Source organism: Asparagus officinalis, unplaced genomic scaffold (genome assembly GCF_001876935.1).
Source record: "Asparagus officinalis unplaced genomic scaffold, Aspof.V1 AsparagusV1_Un679, whole genome shotgun sequence".
NCBI classification, from domain to species: Eukaryota; Viridiplantae; Streptophyta; class Magnoliopsida; order Asparagales; family Asparagaceae; genus Asparagus; species Asparagus officinalis.
In genome coordinates, this window is record NW_017972939.1 from 56,048 (window position 1) to 76,453 (window position 20,406).

Consider the following 20,406-nt stretch of genomic DNA (forward strand, 5'->3'; position numbering starts at 1 on the left):
AAACTAACAAATGAATATCTAGAGGCTGAGCTACGAGCTAAAGTCTAATCATAAATGCATAAGATGTGAAAGAATGTGAAGCCCCTGAATCGAAAAGAATACGGGCTGGAAAGGAGTTCACGAGGAATGTACCCTCCACTGTGGCCCCGCTCACACCATGATCACGAGGGACTACCGTATAGACTCTGCCGATGACTGGAGGCTGCCCTGCTGCTGGAAGTGGAGCATATGGGACTACATATCCCTGAGAGACCCCCTGAACTGCGCAAACCTATCCCTCAATCATCGGAACTACTGGCGGTGCCTCAATTCATATTTGTTGGCCCTGACCTCGGCCCTAAAATCGGTTCTGCTGCTGATTCTACCATTTCCCTTGCTGGGCTCCTGCTGGTGCACTGCGACAGTTTGATGCTCTGTGGCCAATCTTGTGACACTTAAAACATGTGCCATGAAACTTGCGATGCTGAGGCGCTCTCTGATCATGCTGAGGTCCTCTCTTATGAGGTCCTTGCTGCTGCTGTTGGGGTCCTGAAAAAGGCCTCTTGTTCTTGTCCTTATCCTTAATATTCCCTTCCTTGTCTTTCTGAAACATAGCTGACTTGTTCTCCTGTGAAGTGGCAGCATCAGCTACCTCTCGAATTGAGTAGAACCTCCTAGAAATGAGGTATCGACGAAGGCTAGGACGAAGTCCTGCTAGAAACAATTGTGCTTGGCGTTCTCCAGTCTACCACATGCCTGTAAAGTGAAGTAGGCTCATAAATCTGCTCTCAAAATCTGCTACTGACATATCTCCCTGCGTCAATCTGGATAACTCAAGCTCTTTCCCGGCCCGTGTCGCGAAAGAGATATACTGCTCATCGAAAACATAGACAAAGTCCTCCCAGGTGAGGGTCATCCTCTGTTCTGGGGTAAACTGTAGCCGGTACCATCTCCCTGTATCCCCTTTGAGACTGTAGGATGATAGCGTCTGCTTTTGAACCAAAGTCACATTAAGTATCTCAAGGATGTTACCCACATCTTCCTTCCACTTATGTGCCGCAAGAGAATCTGATAATCCATGAAACTCTGGTGCCCTCATCTTCTGGCATCTCTCTACTAAGCGGAGTCAAACCTCCTGCTCTGTGGTTCTATCAATAATTGCCTGTGGGGTGGGTACGAGTGTGTCTTCCGAGAAATTTTCTGCAACAGGAATAGCTGGTATCACCGGTGGTAGAACTACTGGTGTTGGTGGTGTGATGTGATTAGTCACAAGCTCCTCAAGTGCTGCCATCCTAGCAACTATGAGAGCCATCATGTCTATCAAATACTGGGGAGTCTGCTACGGCTCGGGTGAAGCCTACTACGCTGTAAAGTGAAGTAGGCTCATAAATCTGCTCTCAAAATCTGCTACTGACATATCTCCCTGCGTCAATCTGGATAACTCAAGCTCTTTCCCGGCCCGTGTCGCGAAAGAGATATACTGCTCATCGAAAACATAGACAAAGTCCTCCCAGGTGAGGGTCATCCTCTGTTCTGGGGTAAACTGTAGCCGGTACCATCTCCCTGTATCCCCTTTGAGACTGTAGGATGATAGCGTCTGCTTTTGAACCAAAGTCACATTAAGTATCTCAAGGATGTTACCCACATCTTCCTTCCACTTATGTGCCGCAAGAGAATCTGATAATCCATGAAACTCTGGTGCCCTCATCTTCTGGCATCTCTCTACTAAGCGGAGTCAAACCTCCTGCTCTGTGGTTCTATCAATAATTGCCTGTGGGGTGGGTACGAGTGTGTCTTCCGAGAAATTTTCTGCAACAGGAATAGCTGGTATCACCGGTGGTAGAACTACTGGTGTTGGTGGTGTGATGTGATTAGTCACAAGCTCCTCAAGTGCTGCCATCCTAGCAACTATGAGAGCCATCATGTCTATCAAATACTGGGGAGTCTGCTACGGCTCGGGTGGAGCCTACTACGGTTCGGATGGAGCCTACTACGGTTCGGGTGGAGCCTGTTGCGGCTCTGGTGGAGCCTGTTGTGGCTCTGCCTGACCAGCTCTTCGGGTACGAGGTCTACCATGTCCGGCCATCTAAGCATATAGAAGAAAATTTATAAGTCCTCGAACGAAATATATATGGAATTCGTAAAGATAAGAAATTCATATCATATATCATTCACGCAAATACTTTTAATATCAATGAATACTAGTCTCACAAAAAAAATATTCGTAATTTTTTAATACGCGTATATAACGTCCTCACTCATTCTAGAAATTTCTAGTGGACTCTATATATGAATCTTAAGAAACTCTACTCTAACTCCACGACTTGACATAGGATGATCCTAAGGATACTGGAACTAGAGCTCTGATACCAACTATAATGCCCCTGGTTTCAACAAGGCTACAGTCAAAGGTGAAACTAAGAATGTCAAACCTGCCATGCACTACACCGTGTAATAGCATGTTTCACCATCATAATTACTATCTATCTAGTAGAATCAACAACAGGTGTAGGTACAAAACAGGCTAGAGAAAATATACAGAAGAAATACTAAATGATAGATATTATGAAGAAATCATCACCACTAAAATAAATAGACAAATCTCTGAGAGAAATAACATCTTATTGAATACAAGTGTCTCAACATAGGAAATCAAATAAAATGACATTTAGGCACATCGCCTTTATAAAACTAGAATGATAACTCAAATATTCATAAACACATCTACTATAGAGTTCTGACATAAACTACTAACAATGTAGATAAATAACTGCTAGAACAATTCTATCAAACTACGGCTCTCCGTGCACCTGGCTCGTTACCTGAAAGGCGGGAAACAACGAGTGTCAAGCGCTAGCAAGTAACATCTCAACCAACCCCAGGGGGAAGGGCTAGAAGAAAGAAAAATAGCTATTAATATATATAGATAGTTAATCATCTACTCCGAAATAAAATAGTGGTTTGATATTTAGAAATTTACTACACGAGCATAGGTACGTCTCCCGTTAGCTCAAATTGTAAATAGCTAAATACCAAATCCCAAAAAAAACTACAACGTGGAGCAATAAAGAAATATAGCTCCATCTCCAACCATAATATCAATGACATGTCATATGTTAAATACGTGCCCAACTCGTGGACTGAAATAGGTAAATGTCCAATACATGAACTGCAAAAGCTTAAAGTCCAACATGAGAACTTCAATGGATTATAGTCCAACACGAGGACTTCAATGGATTATAGTCCAACACGAGGACTTCAATTGATTATAGTCCAACACGAGGACTTCAACATGAAAGCAATATAAAAAAAAATCAGCATATTTACTACTCACTCTCGTGTCTCGGCGAGTGAATCTAAAACTCGTGTCCGTAGTCAACTCATATACACAAATCCTAGTGTATTATAATCCCATATAACCTAGGTGTCTCGCCAACCACACAAACTTATGCAACAATATGAACATGCAGAAAATTCTCCAGCGGTCGACTGCGAAGAGACATAAACCTTTTCTACAGGTTTCTGCTCCTCGAGGTTGATTCAAAAGCCATTATGCGATGATTCGATATACTACAAATCCTATATACGTGATTTAGCATTTCTAGATTATGTAAAAAATACAATCTAATCACTATAGACAAAAAGAAACCTTTTTAAACACATGTATGCATGTCGACACATTTGAAAACAATTATCTTTCTTTCAAAACTCTTGTCAGGAAAATTTTCAGATCTAAATCTGCATTAAGAAATTCATGGGTGATCTTTATTAATTAAAAACTTGTTCTTTTTGTAACATACAATATAAAGATATATCTTTATACATAAAATAACATTTTAGGCTCATAAAACACAGGAAAAACTTTATTAAAAACGTTTAAAACATAGGTGTAGGATTGGGCGAGATGAAACTCGCCTAAGGGGTGTTGATGAACTCCCAAAAATGAGTGAGAACGATCCTCCTTTTCTAAACACCGATGGATCTCCCGTCAGCTCCTCCAAAATCCTCCAAGAATCGCCAAAGAAAGGGGGTTTAGGGTTTGAGAGAGAGAGAGAGGAGGGGGCTGAGGCTATTAGGGTTTAAAAGAGGGTTCTGAGAGGTTCAAAATGGATATATATACTTAGGTATACTCCCAGGTTTGGTATAAACAAAACCAACCCGAGACAAAGACAATCTTGGCGTCTGCACGCCCAGCAGTCAACCGTATAGAAACCTGCACACAGGCTGTGGTTCGGTATATTGGCCATAACTTTCTAGTCCGACCTACGAATAAGGTGATTTAAGATTTGTTGAAAATCTATTGAAGATACCTACAACTTTGATCTTTTACACTTTCTTAGATTCTAACTGCATCAGTGCGTAAAATATAGAAACTCATAACTGGTCATAAATCTCAGATTTCTCTTTTGGCCTTTGTGCATGTCTTGCACATATGCACTCATATATTCACAAATATATACTGAATTGATCTTAAATCAATTCTTATTATATTCAAACATCAAAATATATTATTTTTCACTATATAACATATTTATCATTATTTATCATAAAATATTCAAATTTTCGGGGTTTTATAATATTATTTTGAGAGATCCTATGGTTATGAATGTTACTTTAGGCCTGAACCAATTCTTAAGGTTGTGAGGGTTATTTAGGGGCCAAGACAAATCTATGAGTTGTGAGAGATTCTTGTTATCTATAAATAGAGAGTAGAGTGAGGGCTTGAGAGTGTGGAATTTTTTATAATAATCTCCATTTGAAGAGGAGTGTTACTCTTAATTGATGAGTCCTTCTTATTTACAATTAATAAAAAAATTTCTTCACCTTTAAATTTTCTTTTCTTCGTCATTATTGATGGAGATGAAAATGAAGATTTACTTTCAAAGGGCTACCCCCATGCAATATAAGTTTTACTTTTTTTTCTTTTATTTTTTTTCTTTAGAAATTCATGTTTTAGGATTTATTTTGTTAGATTGGATCAGATTTAGTTTTCATACTCTCTTATTTTTGTATTATAATATTTTTCACAATTTTGTGCTATATATTTACTTTTATGCTCTTTTATTTTCTTACAATTTTATTTTTATAGTTAAGATTTACTTTTATGCTCTTTTATTTTTGTTAGTTAGATTTCATTTATGCTTATAATTTAAATCTTTATTTTCTTATTCTTATTCTTATTTTTGTAGTTAGTTTTTATTTTTCTTGTAATTTAGATCTCTTTTTCTCCTGCTTTCTACTTTAGATTTTATTTCTTTGTTTTTATTTTGTAAAATGAGTAACTAAATCTTATAGGAATTCTAAAATTGTATGAAATTAGTTTGATTTTTTTTACGATTTGTGAATTGCTCTCTTGTATTTAAAATGATCATGTATAGGATAATCAACTAGAGAACTAATTGGTAGAAGAATAATTTGATAATCTATGCTTCTCTTGAGTGGTTTAATAGATTATGCGTATGAATTCTAAAATTATCATCTAGTTAATGTTCTTTTCATGAATATTGATTTTGATTAGATAATAATTTGATAGGTTATGTTTTTCTTAAGTTGTTTGATAGTCAATACTTGGTAAGTCTAAAGTAAAATATGATAAAAAGAGAGAAATTTATAAATCCTAAATGAAACAAACTAGTAAATTCAGTTCTAGATTCCTATTTTATCCACTTGATTTTCTTCCATCTTACTTGCTTTGATTTTGCTCTATTTGATTTTTTTTCCTTATTTTCTTGATTTTGATCTTTTCTATTTCTTTATTTTCCCTTTTGTTTGTTCTCATTTGTCTTTATTGTCGCACTCTTTCTCCCCTCTTATTCTATGTTCATTTTAGTTGCAAATAACTACACACTCTTTATCTCTCCACAATATCACTCCTAATTGTCTATACACAACTCTAGGATTCATATATTTAAATAAAATTAATTATCTTTAATGAATTGATAATAAGAAATCGATAAGATCCTTTAAAAATAAAACCGAAGGAAAAAAATAAGATAATGTGCGGTTCATTTTAGAGAGAACCGAAAAATAATTTGAAACATGGTACCGGTGAAGTTGGCCCGAAAATGCAGTTCCAAAAAAATCTTTTAAAAACCAGAAAATATAGCATAATATTTGGAACAATCTTCATAACTACTCTGAAGTCCAATGTGGGGGAGAATTCAACACAGAGATAATCCAATGCTGGACAGAATCCAATGCTGAAAAGAATCCTATGCGGGGAGAAATATTATATAATGACATTACATCCATCTCTAAACAACTCACAACTTATATTTTTATTTCTATAAACAACTTCTTCAATAATGAACTATGGAGCTCGACCGTCACATCTACCTTCTTCTTCTTCTTCTTCTTCTTCTTCTTCTTCTGACGACGAAACATTTTCTCAGTACATTAAAGATTGGGAGGAAGATATGACACAATGGAAGAAGGAAGATGAAATCTTAGCTTCAGTATATGCCTCTAATAATAAAATAATGACTTGTATCTCTCAAGAGGCAGAGCGGCCAAAGTGTATTGGCTCAGTTCCTGGTCATTTAGTGATCAATCGCGGGAGGGAAGAAGGTAATTCTCGACTCTACATTGACTATTTTTCTGATAACCCTACATATGGTGCAAAATTATTCCATAGAAGGTTTCGGATGTAAAGGAGTTTATTCCTTCGTATAGTCGAGGCGGTATGTGAGCATGACAACTTCTTCATACAGAAGATGGACGGTGTCGGCAAACTTGGGCTATCAACTTTACAAAAAGTAACAGCGGCATTTCGCATGTTGGCGCATGGAACATCAGTAGATAGTGCTGATGAATATGTTAGGATCGGTGAGTCAACTGTAATTGTATGTTTAAAGAACTTTGCAGAACAATTGTAGAAGTATATGGATATGAATATTTGAGGACCCCCAATGTCGACGATGTTGTGAGGTTATTGCAAAAGGGTGAAGAAAGAGGTTTTCCAAGAATGTTGGGAAGTCTAGACTGTATGCATTAAAAATGGAAAAATTGTCCAACAGCATGGGCAGGACAATACTCGGGACGTCATAGAGGTCAACCCATTATTCTTGAGGCAGTAGCATCATATGATCTATGGATATGACACGCATACTTTAGCTTACCAGGATCCAATAACGATATTAATGTATTGCAATCATCTAATTTGTTCGACAATCTATCACAAGATATTGCTCCTCCTGCTTATTACACAATTCAAGGAAAAAATTATGATGTCGGTTATTATTTGGCCGATGGCATATATCTGAAGTGGCCAACACTTGTCAAACCATTTTCAATTCCGATGATAAAAAGAAACAATATTTTGCAATGATGCAAGAAGCATGTCGAAAAGATGTGGATCGGGCATTCGATGTTCTCCAATCACAATTTGCTATCATCAAGGGGCCAACCCGTTTTTGAGATAAACGAACTCTACATGATTTCATGACTGCTTGTATTATAATGCACAATATGATTGTTGAAGATGAACGTGACGAGAAAGAAGATGTTGTCATTTCAACTCCACAATCAATTCCGAATGCTGAAAATATGGAGATAACCGAAATTGAACGATTCCAATGGTTCCTTGCTCGACATAAGAAGTTGAAAAACAAAGAAGCTCATTTTGCACTTCGAAATGCATTGATTGAATATTTGTGGGAAAGACATGAAAATAAAGCGATGTAACTTTTTTAATTAAAGTTTTGATGTATTTCAATATTAGTATGTTTATCTTCCATCTAATTTTCTAATACATTTTTATTTTTAATTACTTGGTTCTTGAAATTTTATATTTTAATTAATATTATTAAATATTAGTCTCATTTTGAAGGTATAGACAAGACATTTTCAACTGTAAAAATTTTATTTAAAAATAATTAGTAGAAATAAACTTATGTTGATTTTAAATTACTAGTTACTAAATAAAAAATATATAGAAGTAATAAGTAATTATTTATAAATCATAAAAAAGACAAATTTGATATTTAGAAAAAATGAACAGTTACTTGGTAGTTATCTGTAAATTCAGGAGAGAAACTGTATATAGGCAGCATCATTCCCTTTGGCTGCAAAATATGCAGCCTTGTTGGATTGCAACCATTTTTGCCGCACCCTTGGAGTTGCTCTAAGAGGGTGTTTGTTTCATTTTTTTTTGGGATATAGCGTGGATTTTAACTTTTGGGATGTAAAAAGTGATTTTTTTGGGTTTTGGGTTTCCATAAACCTTGTTTGTTTCAAAAAAAAATTGGAGTATTGAATCCCCAAAAATTATATTTTAGGATATGTGAAATCCTATATTTGAGAGAGGATTTGGGGTGGATCTCTGACAAAATGAGTCCACCTCATCTCGTGATCCTGAAAACCCATCGCATACATTCACCGCTTTCCCCCTCCCATTTTCGTCACCCTCCTCTTTTACCTGCCGTCTTCTTTTCCCCGCGAAAACCCTACATCTCGTTCCCTCCTCTCCGCGTCTACGACACCACCCCCTCCTTCCTCTCCACCCTCAAGCTCAGCGGGCCCCGCCTCCTCCTCAGCGTTCCTAACTCCCAGCTCCATCGCTGCCTCCCCTCAACCCTCTCTAATGTTTTGGGGTAAATTGATTTGGGGATTCTATTATTTCAACCGAACTTCTCTCAGCCTAAACTGTTCTCCGACCGAACTACGCCTCCTCCTCGGCAGGCAAATCTTGTTCCCTTTCTTCGTAAATTAGGGTTTCTTTGTAAATTTTTCATTTGGTGAAAATGTTCTGGAGTTTCTGTGAAATTAATTTGTAGATTATATGTGAAATTGATTTAGGTTTGGTGAAATTGGGTTGGCACAATTATTAGTTTGTGAAAGTTGTGGCAGATTTAGGGACAAAATTGTTCTCGTTTCATTGCTTGGATTTGGATTTTATTTCTTTTAGATCATTTAAAGTTGTGGAAGATTTGGGGACAAAGTTTCACGTACTAGAGGACATGTAGCTCCAGAGTATTTTGATGAAAACCATGCCCTTATTTTAGTAGATTCGGCCTCCATACTCAAATTCATCACGTACTAGCCATGTATTTGTTTCTTAAGCTCCCTGTCTCCATTACTAAATAGTACACATATTTGGGCTTAGTTCATGCCAGAAACTTTAAAAACGACATATTAGAACATTGCATTCATAAGTTTCCTCTTAGTTTCTTGGAATTTGTAATATTGGGTTCATCTATTTTTTGTGTTTATTAAGGTTAATTTCACTTAACTCCTTGAACGTTGTTGATTTCTATTTACCATATGAGCACTTGTTTAAGATTGATGCATAGTATTTATAAGTGGAATCTCTTTTTAAAACAATGTAGATGGACGATATTGATGAAGAGATGTTAATGAGGATGGCTTCTAATGCTACTATCTCTGCGGTGATTTGTGTGTTTGCTTGTTTGATGAGGATACGTAGTAGAAGGAAATCAATCACTTATCACCCTAAGGTGAAAAATAAAGAGAAGATAGAATCTAGAGTTAGGCACATAAGTCATGTGTTTCATGGCTATGATGAGAGTTGTAGGGCTTATGTTAGAATGGGGCCGCGTGTATTTCATAATCTTGTTAGAATAATGAGATATACCGACCTACTAAAAGATTCATGGGGTGTTAAAGTAGAAGAACAATTGCTCATGTTCCTTAATATATTAGGCCATAAAATAAGAAATAGAATTGTTAGGTCACATTTCATAAGATCGGGGGAAACCGTTTCAAAATACTTTAATAAGTGCTTGGAAGCTGTTGGTCGTTTAAGGGGGCGGTACATGAAGCAAGCACCAAGCGAAGTATCGCCAGAGATTGCCAGTAACCCGTTATACTATCCTTATTTTAAGGTAATCATTATTATAACATAACTACTCATAATATAACAGTCAATTTTACCTTTCTATTATTATTAACTGTTTAATGTATCATATAGGATTGCATTGTCATGATAGATGGAACCCATATTGACGCCATGCTTCCCGCTAGCATTGTTGCACGTTTTAGAGGTCGTAAATGTGTAACTCAAAATGTTCTAGCTGCATGCACTCCTAACAAGTTATTTTCATATGTTCTAGCTAGATGGGAGGGATCCGCAAATGATTATAGAGTTTTGCAAGACGCGTTATCTAGACCACAACCTCGTGGATTGAGAGTTTACGATGGTAATAAATCAATCAAATAAAGTATGTCTACTTAATTACAATTAAAAAATATACTAAATTTATTTTTGGTAATTGTAGAAAAATATTATTTGTGTGATGCGGGCTACACTACTATGCATGGCTTTATCTCCCCATATCGAGGAGTGCGGTATCATCTAAATGAGCACGAGTGTAGGCCAATCAATAATAGACAAGAGTTGTTCAATTTAAGACACTCATCCCTAAGGTCTAAAATTGAATCAACTTTTGGGGTATTGAAAAATCGTTTCAAAATCCTATCCACGAAGCCACATTACCCATTTCCAACTCAAGTTGATATAGTTATTACATGTACTATACTTCATAACTACATTGCCATAGAAGACCTAGGAGATGAGTTGTTGCATGAGGACAACCATATTGAAGAGGATGGAGATGAAATAGCAAATGAGGGTGAAGAGGGTATTGTTGACTTTACTCAAACTATGACACAAAGAGAGGAAAAATATTCAAGAAATGAATGGAGAGCAAAGAGGGATCAAATTGCAATTGAAATGTGGAAAGATTATTGTGATAAATATCGTGGTGGAGACACAACCGAAATTGGGATGTAATTTAAGTTATATTTTCCATGTATTATTGTACTCGTTGATATATTATCTACTACCTCTATGTATTCGTTGATATTACAACAATACTCAATGTATTATTGTACTCGTTGATATATTATCTACTACCTCTATGTATTCGTTGATATTACAACAATACTCATGGATAAATGAGTATATTATCATTATTATCTACTACCTCTATGTATTCGTTGATATTACAACAATACTCATGGATAAATGAGTATATTATCATTATAATGCTATTTTTGCATATATCCAACTTGCCAGTTTGCGGTTCTGTTTAATTTTGTGCTTGTTTGTAACCTTGATTATATGAGCTGCTTGGCTTGTTTGCATATTGGTTTTTCATGCTTGTAGGTTATTTGAGTTTTCCGGATTTAGCTATGATGATTGGGCTTTATGAATGCTACTTTTTGATGTTCGTACTCTATTATTGTACTAACATGAGGTTTGAAATTTGTTATTTGTCTGTTTTCATTTGTAGCAATCAGTCATGGCAGATTTTAATGAAAGTGATAAGTTCAATAATACTTCACCAAGAACACCAACAACACCCACTTATCCATACTTCCCGGCTCCCCTACCACCCACTACACAACCATTCCCTCCGCCCCAATACATTGCTCCACCGACTTATCCATCTTACAATCCTTATGATATGAACTACTCATTTATGACTCAACAACTCATGTCGTTTGTGAATATGCTTAACAGTGGCCACCCACTTATCCATACTTCCCCTGGTACCCATTCAAGTGAGACTCATGAAGTGTAGCATTGAGTTCACAAAGGAGAATGTCATGAACCATGTCAAGTCATTGAAGAGTAAATATTTTGATATGCGCACCGTTATGAACATGAGTGGGGCTGGTTATGATCCACAAACTAAGATTGTCACCATGGATCCAAATTGTTTTGATAGGTAGACACAGGTAATATTTTTGATAAATAAGCTTGTTTGAATATTTACTTCTGAGTATCTGATTTTGTAATATTTCATTGTATAGGACAAAATATGTAATAGCTCTAGATTGAAGGAGTATTTGAACACTCCACTCATTCACTATGAGAACTTGTGTTATATCGCGGGAGATGACCAAGCAAAGGGTGATTTCACCAAAGATATGACTGAAAAGCTTGGATCTAGACAACATGATATGGATAGAGATGAGGATCATGCAACACTTAGTGATAATGAGGTTGATTTGTCCTCAAGCCCACGTCTTGAGCCCGAGAAATCAATTGGGCCAAATCACAACTCTCAAGGTAAAAAATTGAAGGCGTAGCTTCTGCATCAATTGATACATCAACTCCTAGGAAGAAGAGTAGCAAGGCTAAAGAGGATGAGACTCTCATGCGCGGTTTCATTGACACGATGTTGTTCTCAATTCAAAATCAACATGTAAATCAACATGTTGTGCATTGGAGTGAGACCATGACGAATGCTCTAATGGCACATGAGAGTGAATTTTCTGAGGGGGTATTGGATAAAGTGCTTGATTACTTGTATGACCATGAATCAGAAGCTAGGAGGTTGATCATCAAAACCAAAAATTCTCAAAAGCTATTTATAGAGAAGATTATCAACGAGCAAGGGTTTGACTTATGAAAACTTGATATTGCACTACTTTTGAAGACTTGACATATCTATTGCTTTTGTAAACTCATTGTATATTTAACAACTTAATGATGTAACTAATTTTGTAAGTTGAACACATAGTGGTGTAGCTTTATGTTGCTAATTATGTAAGTTGAACACTTAGCGGTGTAACTTTATGCATATTTCACTGCTTTTGCCAATATCTTGCATATTTCACTACTCTAATTACAATCTCATTATAACTTTGGTTCTTTTGCAGGTTTATATAAATATGATTGGATATGAATACCTACATTGCACGATATATATTGGTATGGCTACATGGTTGTCTTCAAAGTGAGCAATGATGATGGTCTTAGTTAAGAGAATGCAATCTACAATGTTTTGCTATGTTTAGGTAGGGCCATGTAGGATGAGAATGCAACCTACATTGCATTTACAATGTTAGGTAAGGCAATCCATTCATGTGATTGCAACCTACATTACATTTACAATGTTAGGTGAGGCAATCCATTAATGTAATTGCAACCTCCATTGCAACATCATTGTTAGATGAGGCAATCCATGTATTCAATTTTAATACCTATATCTGAGCCCCTACCTTGGTCCTATTATGACAAATATTAAGGAATTACGACACACCGTTTTTTATATTCTGTAGGAAATTGTATTTCTCATAGCGCATTCTTTTACTTCTCTTTAATAATGGTATGCTTCTCTGATGTTTGTTCCCTAAAGGGGTTGTCTCTCAGATTTAGCACATGTGGTGTTGCTTGGCAGTTGAGACATTTTTGCTTGATATTAGCACAAGGCTGATCATATGTGTCCCTACCATAATCCTTGAATGTTTTGGTTGCTTGGTCTTCACCTACTATTTTCAATTACATATTGTGCTATTGTTGGAATAATATGAATTTTTTGCAGACTGGTTATATGTAGCTTGCTTGTTTGCAGCCTTGGTTATATGAGCTTTGCACTTGGCTAGTTTGCAGACTGGTTATTTGAGCTGCTTCTGTTGCAGGTTTGGTTGCTTGTGAGCTTGATTGTTTTCCATGGTTTCAGTTTTAGTTTTAGTTATGATACTTGATTATTTGAGCTGCAAGTAGACCACAACCTTGTTGGTTTGTTTCAGCCTTGGTTATTTGAGCTGCTTGCTTGTGGGTTTGCTTGTAGCCTTGTTCATTTCTTGGTTTGTTGCAGCCTTGGTTTGTTGTGGGTTTAGTTGCAGCCTTAGTTTGTTGCAGCCTTGGTTATTTGAGCACTAAGCTTGTTTTTGAGCTTGTTTTTGATGGCTTGTGAGCTTGGTTGTTTCAGTTTAAGTTTGTCGTTGAGCTTAGTTGTTTACGAGCTTGTGAGCTTGCTTGTTTTCTATGGTTTCAGTTTCAGTTTCAGTTTCAGTTCATATTTATTCTTAAGAAAATGTTGTATTCTTTGTCTAATGGTTGCTTGTGAGCTTGATTCAGATTATTTCAGCACTCAGTTTACTTCAGATTCAGGTTGTTTCAGGTTCAGGTTGTTTTAGCTTCAGTTTGTTTCAAAACCAGTTTGTTTTCTAATAGTTGCTTGTGAGCTTGTTATTCAGGTTGTTTTAGCTTCAGTTTGTTTCAAAACCAGTTTGTTTTCTAATAGTTGCTTGTGAGCTTGTTACTGAGCATGTTTTTGATGGGGGCTATGACAAAACCAGTTTGTTTTCTAATAGTTGCTTGTGAGCTTGTTACTGAGCATGTTTTTGATGGGGGCTATGACAATTGGTCACGTAAGGATTTGAGGCCATGATGATGGGTCCATCTTGCTTGTTTGTGGCTGCTTGCTTGCAGCCTTGGTTATATGAGTTTGTTTGCATACTTGGATGGTTATATGAGCCTGCTTGCAGCATATTTCATTCTTGCATACTTTGATTTCAGGTGCGATTATTCTTTGATGGTTTGTTTCATTTTTTGCTGGTTATATGAGCCGGAAAAGTTTGGTTACTTGTTTGGTTTGTTTCAGTTTTTGTTTCAGGTGCGATCATTCTTTGATGGCTTGCTTGTAGCCTTGGTTTGTTGTGGGTTTTAATTCCAATCTAAGCTTGTGAGCTTGATTGCTTGTTGTGGGTTTGAATGTGTATGCTTACCCCAATTGAATACAATTGTGTTTGTTTTTTTGCATACAATGTTTTGCTTTGTTTAGGTAGGGCAATCTACGATGAGAATGCAACCTACATTGCATTTACAATGTTAGGTGAGGCAATCCATTCATGTGATTGCAACCTCCATTGCAACATCATTGTTAGATGAGACAATCCATGTATTCAATTTTAATACCTATATCTGAGCCCCTACCTTGGTCTTATTATGAGTTTTCTAATGGTTGCTTGTATGAGCCTTTGTTGTTTGAGTTATAGCTTGTTTCTGAGCATGTTTTTGATGGCTTGTGAGCTTGGTTGTTTCAGATTCAGTTTGTTTCAATGGTTGCTTGTGGGCTTGTTACTAAGCATTTTTGTTTCAGATTGAGCTTTGAGCATGTTTGATGGCTTGTGTGTCAACTTTTCTTTGCTTCAGTCACTCCCAATGTATTTTGAAGGACAACTTGTTGATGCTTCTAACTTATATATTTATTTCTTCTTTCTCTATAATTTTAGACACTTGTGGAACACTTTCGGCACATTCCCTACAGGTTTGTTACCTGCCCCATAAACCTGTTATCTGTGGTTTGGTTACTTCAAATTTATTGGTAATCTCATTCAGGCCTTATATTTGTTCTATGTACTTTATTCCTTTGTTTTTCTTTATGCAGAAAAGCTTGAACCATACTAGCAAGTTATGAGGATCTCCAGCAATCCCAATTTACCCTGAAAGAGAAAGACTTCGTTATATCAGAACAGAAGAAAGCTGGTTTGCAAAAGTCCAGATATTTTCATATAAACTGAATCTGCACCTGTATGTTATACAGTTGTATTTGTTTTTTTGTGGGAGGTAAGCTCACCAAAGTTCTTATATTCACCATTTATTATTTTGGTAATCCTAAAACTTGTTTGTTACAACTATGGATTTCAAATTCTAAAATTTGTAATGCTACAATTTGAGTTTGAAACAAACAAGAATTTATATATTATAGTATTTCAAATCCCAAAATATTGATGAAACAAACATAGTTTTAGGAATCTCAACTCATAATAAAAAATCAATGGATTTCAAATCTCATGTTGAAATCCATATCCTAAAATTATAGGACTTGAAACAAACACCCCCTTTATCTCTCTCCCGTATGCCAAGTGACCGGACAGGATCTAACATGTAAACAACCCTCAAGTCTCCTGATTGGCCAGTCCCCTCGTGTCCCCTGAGAAAGACCTGGGCTCTCTCTACACTTGACGGGCCAGCGGACTTCAATCCAGTTCAATCCCCGTTCTCAAGTCCGTGAACAGCGAAAGCTTGAGAACCTTTCCTCCTCCTCAGTTTCTCTCTCTCTCTCTCTCTCAGTTAGGGATTTCGTCGTCCTCCCTGTTTCATCGCTGTTCTCTCGGATTCGCTTGGTGCAGGTCGGGAACGGTCTGCCGCCGTACGATCAGATCAGGTTCCGATCAGATTCGATCCTGTCCGTCCATTGGGCGGCTCAGTTCCCGCCGTGCATCAAGTGAATTCGAGAGTGTCCGGCGAAAGGACGATCAGGTCGCAACTGGTATTTCTTCGATTCCATCGATCCCTTCGAACTTTTTTATTTTCGTGCAAATTAGTTTCTTGATGCTTGGAACTGGTATTTGAAACAGTCTTTTCTTGATTAATTTGGAGAATTAAGCCAATATTCACAGAGAGAACCACGATCTTCATTGTGTAATTTTTTGGGATGAAAGTTATCTTTTACCCAAATTACTTCTCTTTTTACGTTGTTCGTTTGGTTTATTGGTAAATAGTTACAGTCAAAACTTTAAGAGATTATGATGTAGGGTGTCTCTATGATGTATTTTATAGATTATTGCTGCGCATGGTTCTATAAGATGGGATTCATATAATTTTAAACGTACTACCAATAGCTCATTGGTGTTCTATGATGGCTGAGTACTATGTCTTGTTTATGTTATTTGCCGATGATATGATTTTATTTGATAATAACAAGTTGCTCTAGGATCCGTATGCGGAGGTTCAAAAGTGGAGAGTTGAACAGAAGGGAGTGGGTGGATGTCAATGAGTTGATACAATTGTTGCTTTTTCCCCTTGATTGGAATGGATAATGACACGAAAGGATATAGTTATGCATAAATGTGATGATTTGAGCTAGTCTAGATTCAGGAAAAAGATAGAAGATTGCATACAATGAATAAAGAGTTGGCTTCATAAAATAGAGCTAATCTAAATAGAGCTAATATAACTAGCCCCACATTAATTAATGTTATACACTTGAGGTATTCCTTTGTTAAATTTATTGGTGCTATTTATTATAAATAAGTAGGAAAGTAGGGTATAGTATTTGATATTTAGTGAGGAGGTCTAGTTTGATAGGAATAATAATTTCTATCTGAAGGTTATAATAACCTAGGAATCTAATGACTTGAATGGAGTTAGTACCATGTTCATATGGTTCTTGATATCAATATCCAAACCCAAAGCTGTCAAATTTGGTTTAGGTTCTTGATTGTAATCACACCTAAAATCGCATCAAGTCAGATTTGGATCGTGCCTAGAGTCTAAACGTATAATTTTTCCAATTTCAAGTATTTACTACAAACTAGTAATTCTTTGATTCATCCCTTTCAATTTTATTATTTTCTTAATGGTTTGAATTGGTATTTAAATGTTTTTTTATTAATTTGGAGAAATATGCTAATATTCACAGAGAACCAGTATCTTCATTGAGGCAACATCAATGATGATGTTGTGGGCAATATCACTTTTGGTGTTGGTGAGACTAGTCATGGTGATATTCTCGTCGGTAATGGCCTAGTGGCAGTCGTGTCGGCGAGGGCACCAAGATTGATGGAGAAGGAACATAAAATTTTAGGAGGAAGGATTTTTTTTTTTTGGGGGGAAAAAGTAGCAAGTTTTTGGATTTGCATGGATGGAATTGGGTAACATTCCTGGGGCTATGCTTGCACCAAATGTAGAAATCTGCTTTGGGAATCTACACTTTTTGGAGAATAGATACCCAAACATATTTTTTGTACATGTAACACTGACTTAAAGTTGGAGGAGAAACTTAAAAGGCAACTTTGTAACTTCTTTTCATGGAAGAACATGCTGAGAAATCAAGAATGATTCCAGAAAATGAGCGATTTTAAATGAGAGCCTTGATGGATGAATGGAAATTCGATGAAATATGCGAGAAATGAATGCAGTTATAATAACCTATAGTTGGCTTCATCTGATGATAAGATCTGGAAGAATCTTTTGTGATGATTGCATTTCTGCATTGTTGACTATGATTTCCTCAGAAGGTCTAGGATTGTATTTGGAGTTGCTGGGAGTGGTGAACAAAGCAATATACACGATGCAGTGAAACATCTATTACCCCTTGGAAGATGATAAAAAATCGATAAGATGATTCCAATTTTCTATTTCTTTTCTTGTTTCCTTTCATTTCTTTTTGTGATACAGCAAAGCTTCATTTTGCTGTAGGCTATGAGGTTCACTATATGGTAAGAGATGATCCTTTACGGTGTCCCAGAGAGGGAGAAACACAGAGTTGTTTAACTGTTGAGTTATAGAGTTGAACAATCACTGATCACTGGGTTGTAATGTTTGTACGATCATAGCGTTGGGGCTGTCCCTGCTTTTGATCATTCCCAAGCCATCAACATAGCGATCTCTAAGATCAAGAGCACTAAAACCTAGCATCCAATTAGATGCATCCACATGGTTCACCTTTGGAGTAATAGAGAAAAGCATTAATCATCGGAATCATCACCTCTAGCAACATTCACCTCATTGGCCTTCGGGCCCTTCTTCTTGCTATTTTCCTTCTCTTTGAGCTTTGGGCAATCTCTCTTCCAATGTTCTTGTTCTTTGCAAAAAAGCACACTGGTTCTTTAAAATTTGATAGCGGCCTCCAGATTTTGACTTGTCTCTATTGCCACATCTCGGATAGGGACTCATTCCTCTCGTCGACAAGACATCTCCTAAAGTGCTAGCTCTAAAAGTCTCTTTGTCCTTCCTCCTCAGATCGTAATTCGTTAACGCATTAGTCACATCACTATAGGTGATGAAAGATCTATTATTCAACAAAGTGAGCACGACAGTATCATACTCCTCATTGGGTAAGGAGCCCAACAAAATAATCGTCTTGTACACATCCGTTATCTTCTCATCCACGTTTGCTAAGTCCGACAATAACTTTGTATAGTTGTTCACATGAACTGCAAGTGAGGTGCCTATGGACATTTGGACTCTGAATAATCTTCGCAGCAAGTGAAACCGATTCTTAACACTCTTCGTAAGGTACTTGTTGTTAAGAATCTCCTACATCTTTTATCGCAGACGTCACACCAATCTTATCGTATTTCAGCTATTGTTCCAAACAAGACCTGATCACCCCACAAGCGTTCTTATTCATCTTGTCCCATATCGCCTCATCGTATTTCAGTGGCCTCTCATGGATCATGATGGTCTCTTTCAAATTTTGAGCATTGAAAGCGTCATGTTCGTCGCTCATCCACAAACTAAAATTGATCTTGCAGTCATACTTCACTATACTAATCTTAGTATTTTGAAGTCCAACCTAAACTGTATTCATCATTGTCTTGCTGCTTTCACCAACTTCTTCTCCCATTCTTACAAACTCCAAATTGTAAAGAAAGATTCAAACTTTGATAGAATTGAGAAATTATCGAACTGAACCCAAGATAGGATTCGAACACGATCTCTTAACCACACAAGGAAAGCGAGATCCCAACGGCAACTCCGCAATGTTATCTCCACCGAAGCCTAGAACTCCAAGAACCAAGCTTCCAACAACGAATCTTCCTTCACCCAATGCAAAACCCTAGATCTGAAACCCTAGAGCTCTGATAACAATTATTACGCGCCGTGCAGAAGCGTGCTCGCTAACCAAATGAGTCGGTAAGCGATGAGAGAAGAGAACTAAACCAAATATGAGTGCAGAAGCGTGCTCGCTAACCAAATGAGTCGGTAAGCGATGAGAGAAGAGAACTAAACCAAATATGAGTGCAATCCACCAAAAATACGGCACAAATCAAACCAAACACAGGAATTTACGTGGTTCGGCAATTGCCTACATCCACGGGAAAGGATGAGAGAGATTTTACTATATGGAGGAGAAATACAACGTGTTACAACTCATACAATCACTCAAATATTACCCTAACTAAAGATCTCAACTCCCTCATAATATTTCCCTCACAAAGTACTCAAAAGACTAACAATTCTCTGGTTAAAACACTCTCAATTAACCCTAAGAAACGATGTTGCTGTTTATATCAATCAGCAATCCAAATCCAAAACAGACTGAGAAACCGAATTAGGCACGTAACCGCTTTCAGGTCGATAGCACACCACCGGTCGACCGGACAGAAGCTCAATTTCTCACCTTGTAATATGCACATTTTTGGTCAATCGGCCATACCCGTTCAGTCGACCAACCAGAGTGAAGGAAATCGTGCTATGTCTACATGCATAATACACAGCGGAAGACATGTATGTACAAAAATACTAAGCATGTAGAGAGCATGAAATATTCATATGGATCGTCTAATTAAATCTAACATGATCCTTATTATTAAGTGAGCATATAAGAGTTAGAAAGTCATACTTTCGTAGCGTGATTCGATGAAAGATCGAATAACCCCTAGCTCTTGCTCCTTGTAGTAGAAAATCTCCTTGTAGTGGATCTCCAAGTCTTCAAGTGAGCTTGATAAAATGGGAGTCTTCTTAAGACACAAGGCAAGATATCCACCCCGGGTTCTTAAAATCCTACTACTTCTTCTTGCTCAAAGATTGCTAAAGATTAGTAAGAGGAGAGCTCTCTTTTATTCTCTTATGAAAAAAACACTTAGCCAATTTTTCATTAATCTTTCCATAAGAAAAAGAGCTCATATTTATAGAGTGAAATGTGTTCATGATATGAATGA

At 36.9% G+C, this 20,406-nt stretch overlaps 1 protein-coding gene across 1 annotated transcript; it reads right to left on the minus strand.

Moving 5' to 3' along the window:
- Positions 1 to 361: 361 nt before the first annotated feature.
- On the minus strand, positions 362 to 1,078 carry LOC109828054. The gene is made up of 2 exons (XM_020395091.1): positions 736 to 1,078; positions 362 to 690 (listed from the first exon to the last, which is right to left on the minus strand). The coding sequence occupies exons 1-2, from the start codon at positions 1,076 to 1,078 to the stop codon at positions 362 to 364; spliced, it is 672 nt and encodes a 223-aa protein (XP_020250680.1).
- Between the last annotated feature and the right edge of the window lie 19,328 nt (positions 1,079 to 20,406).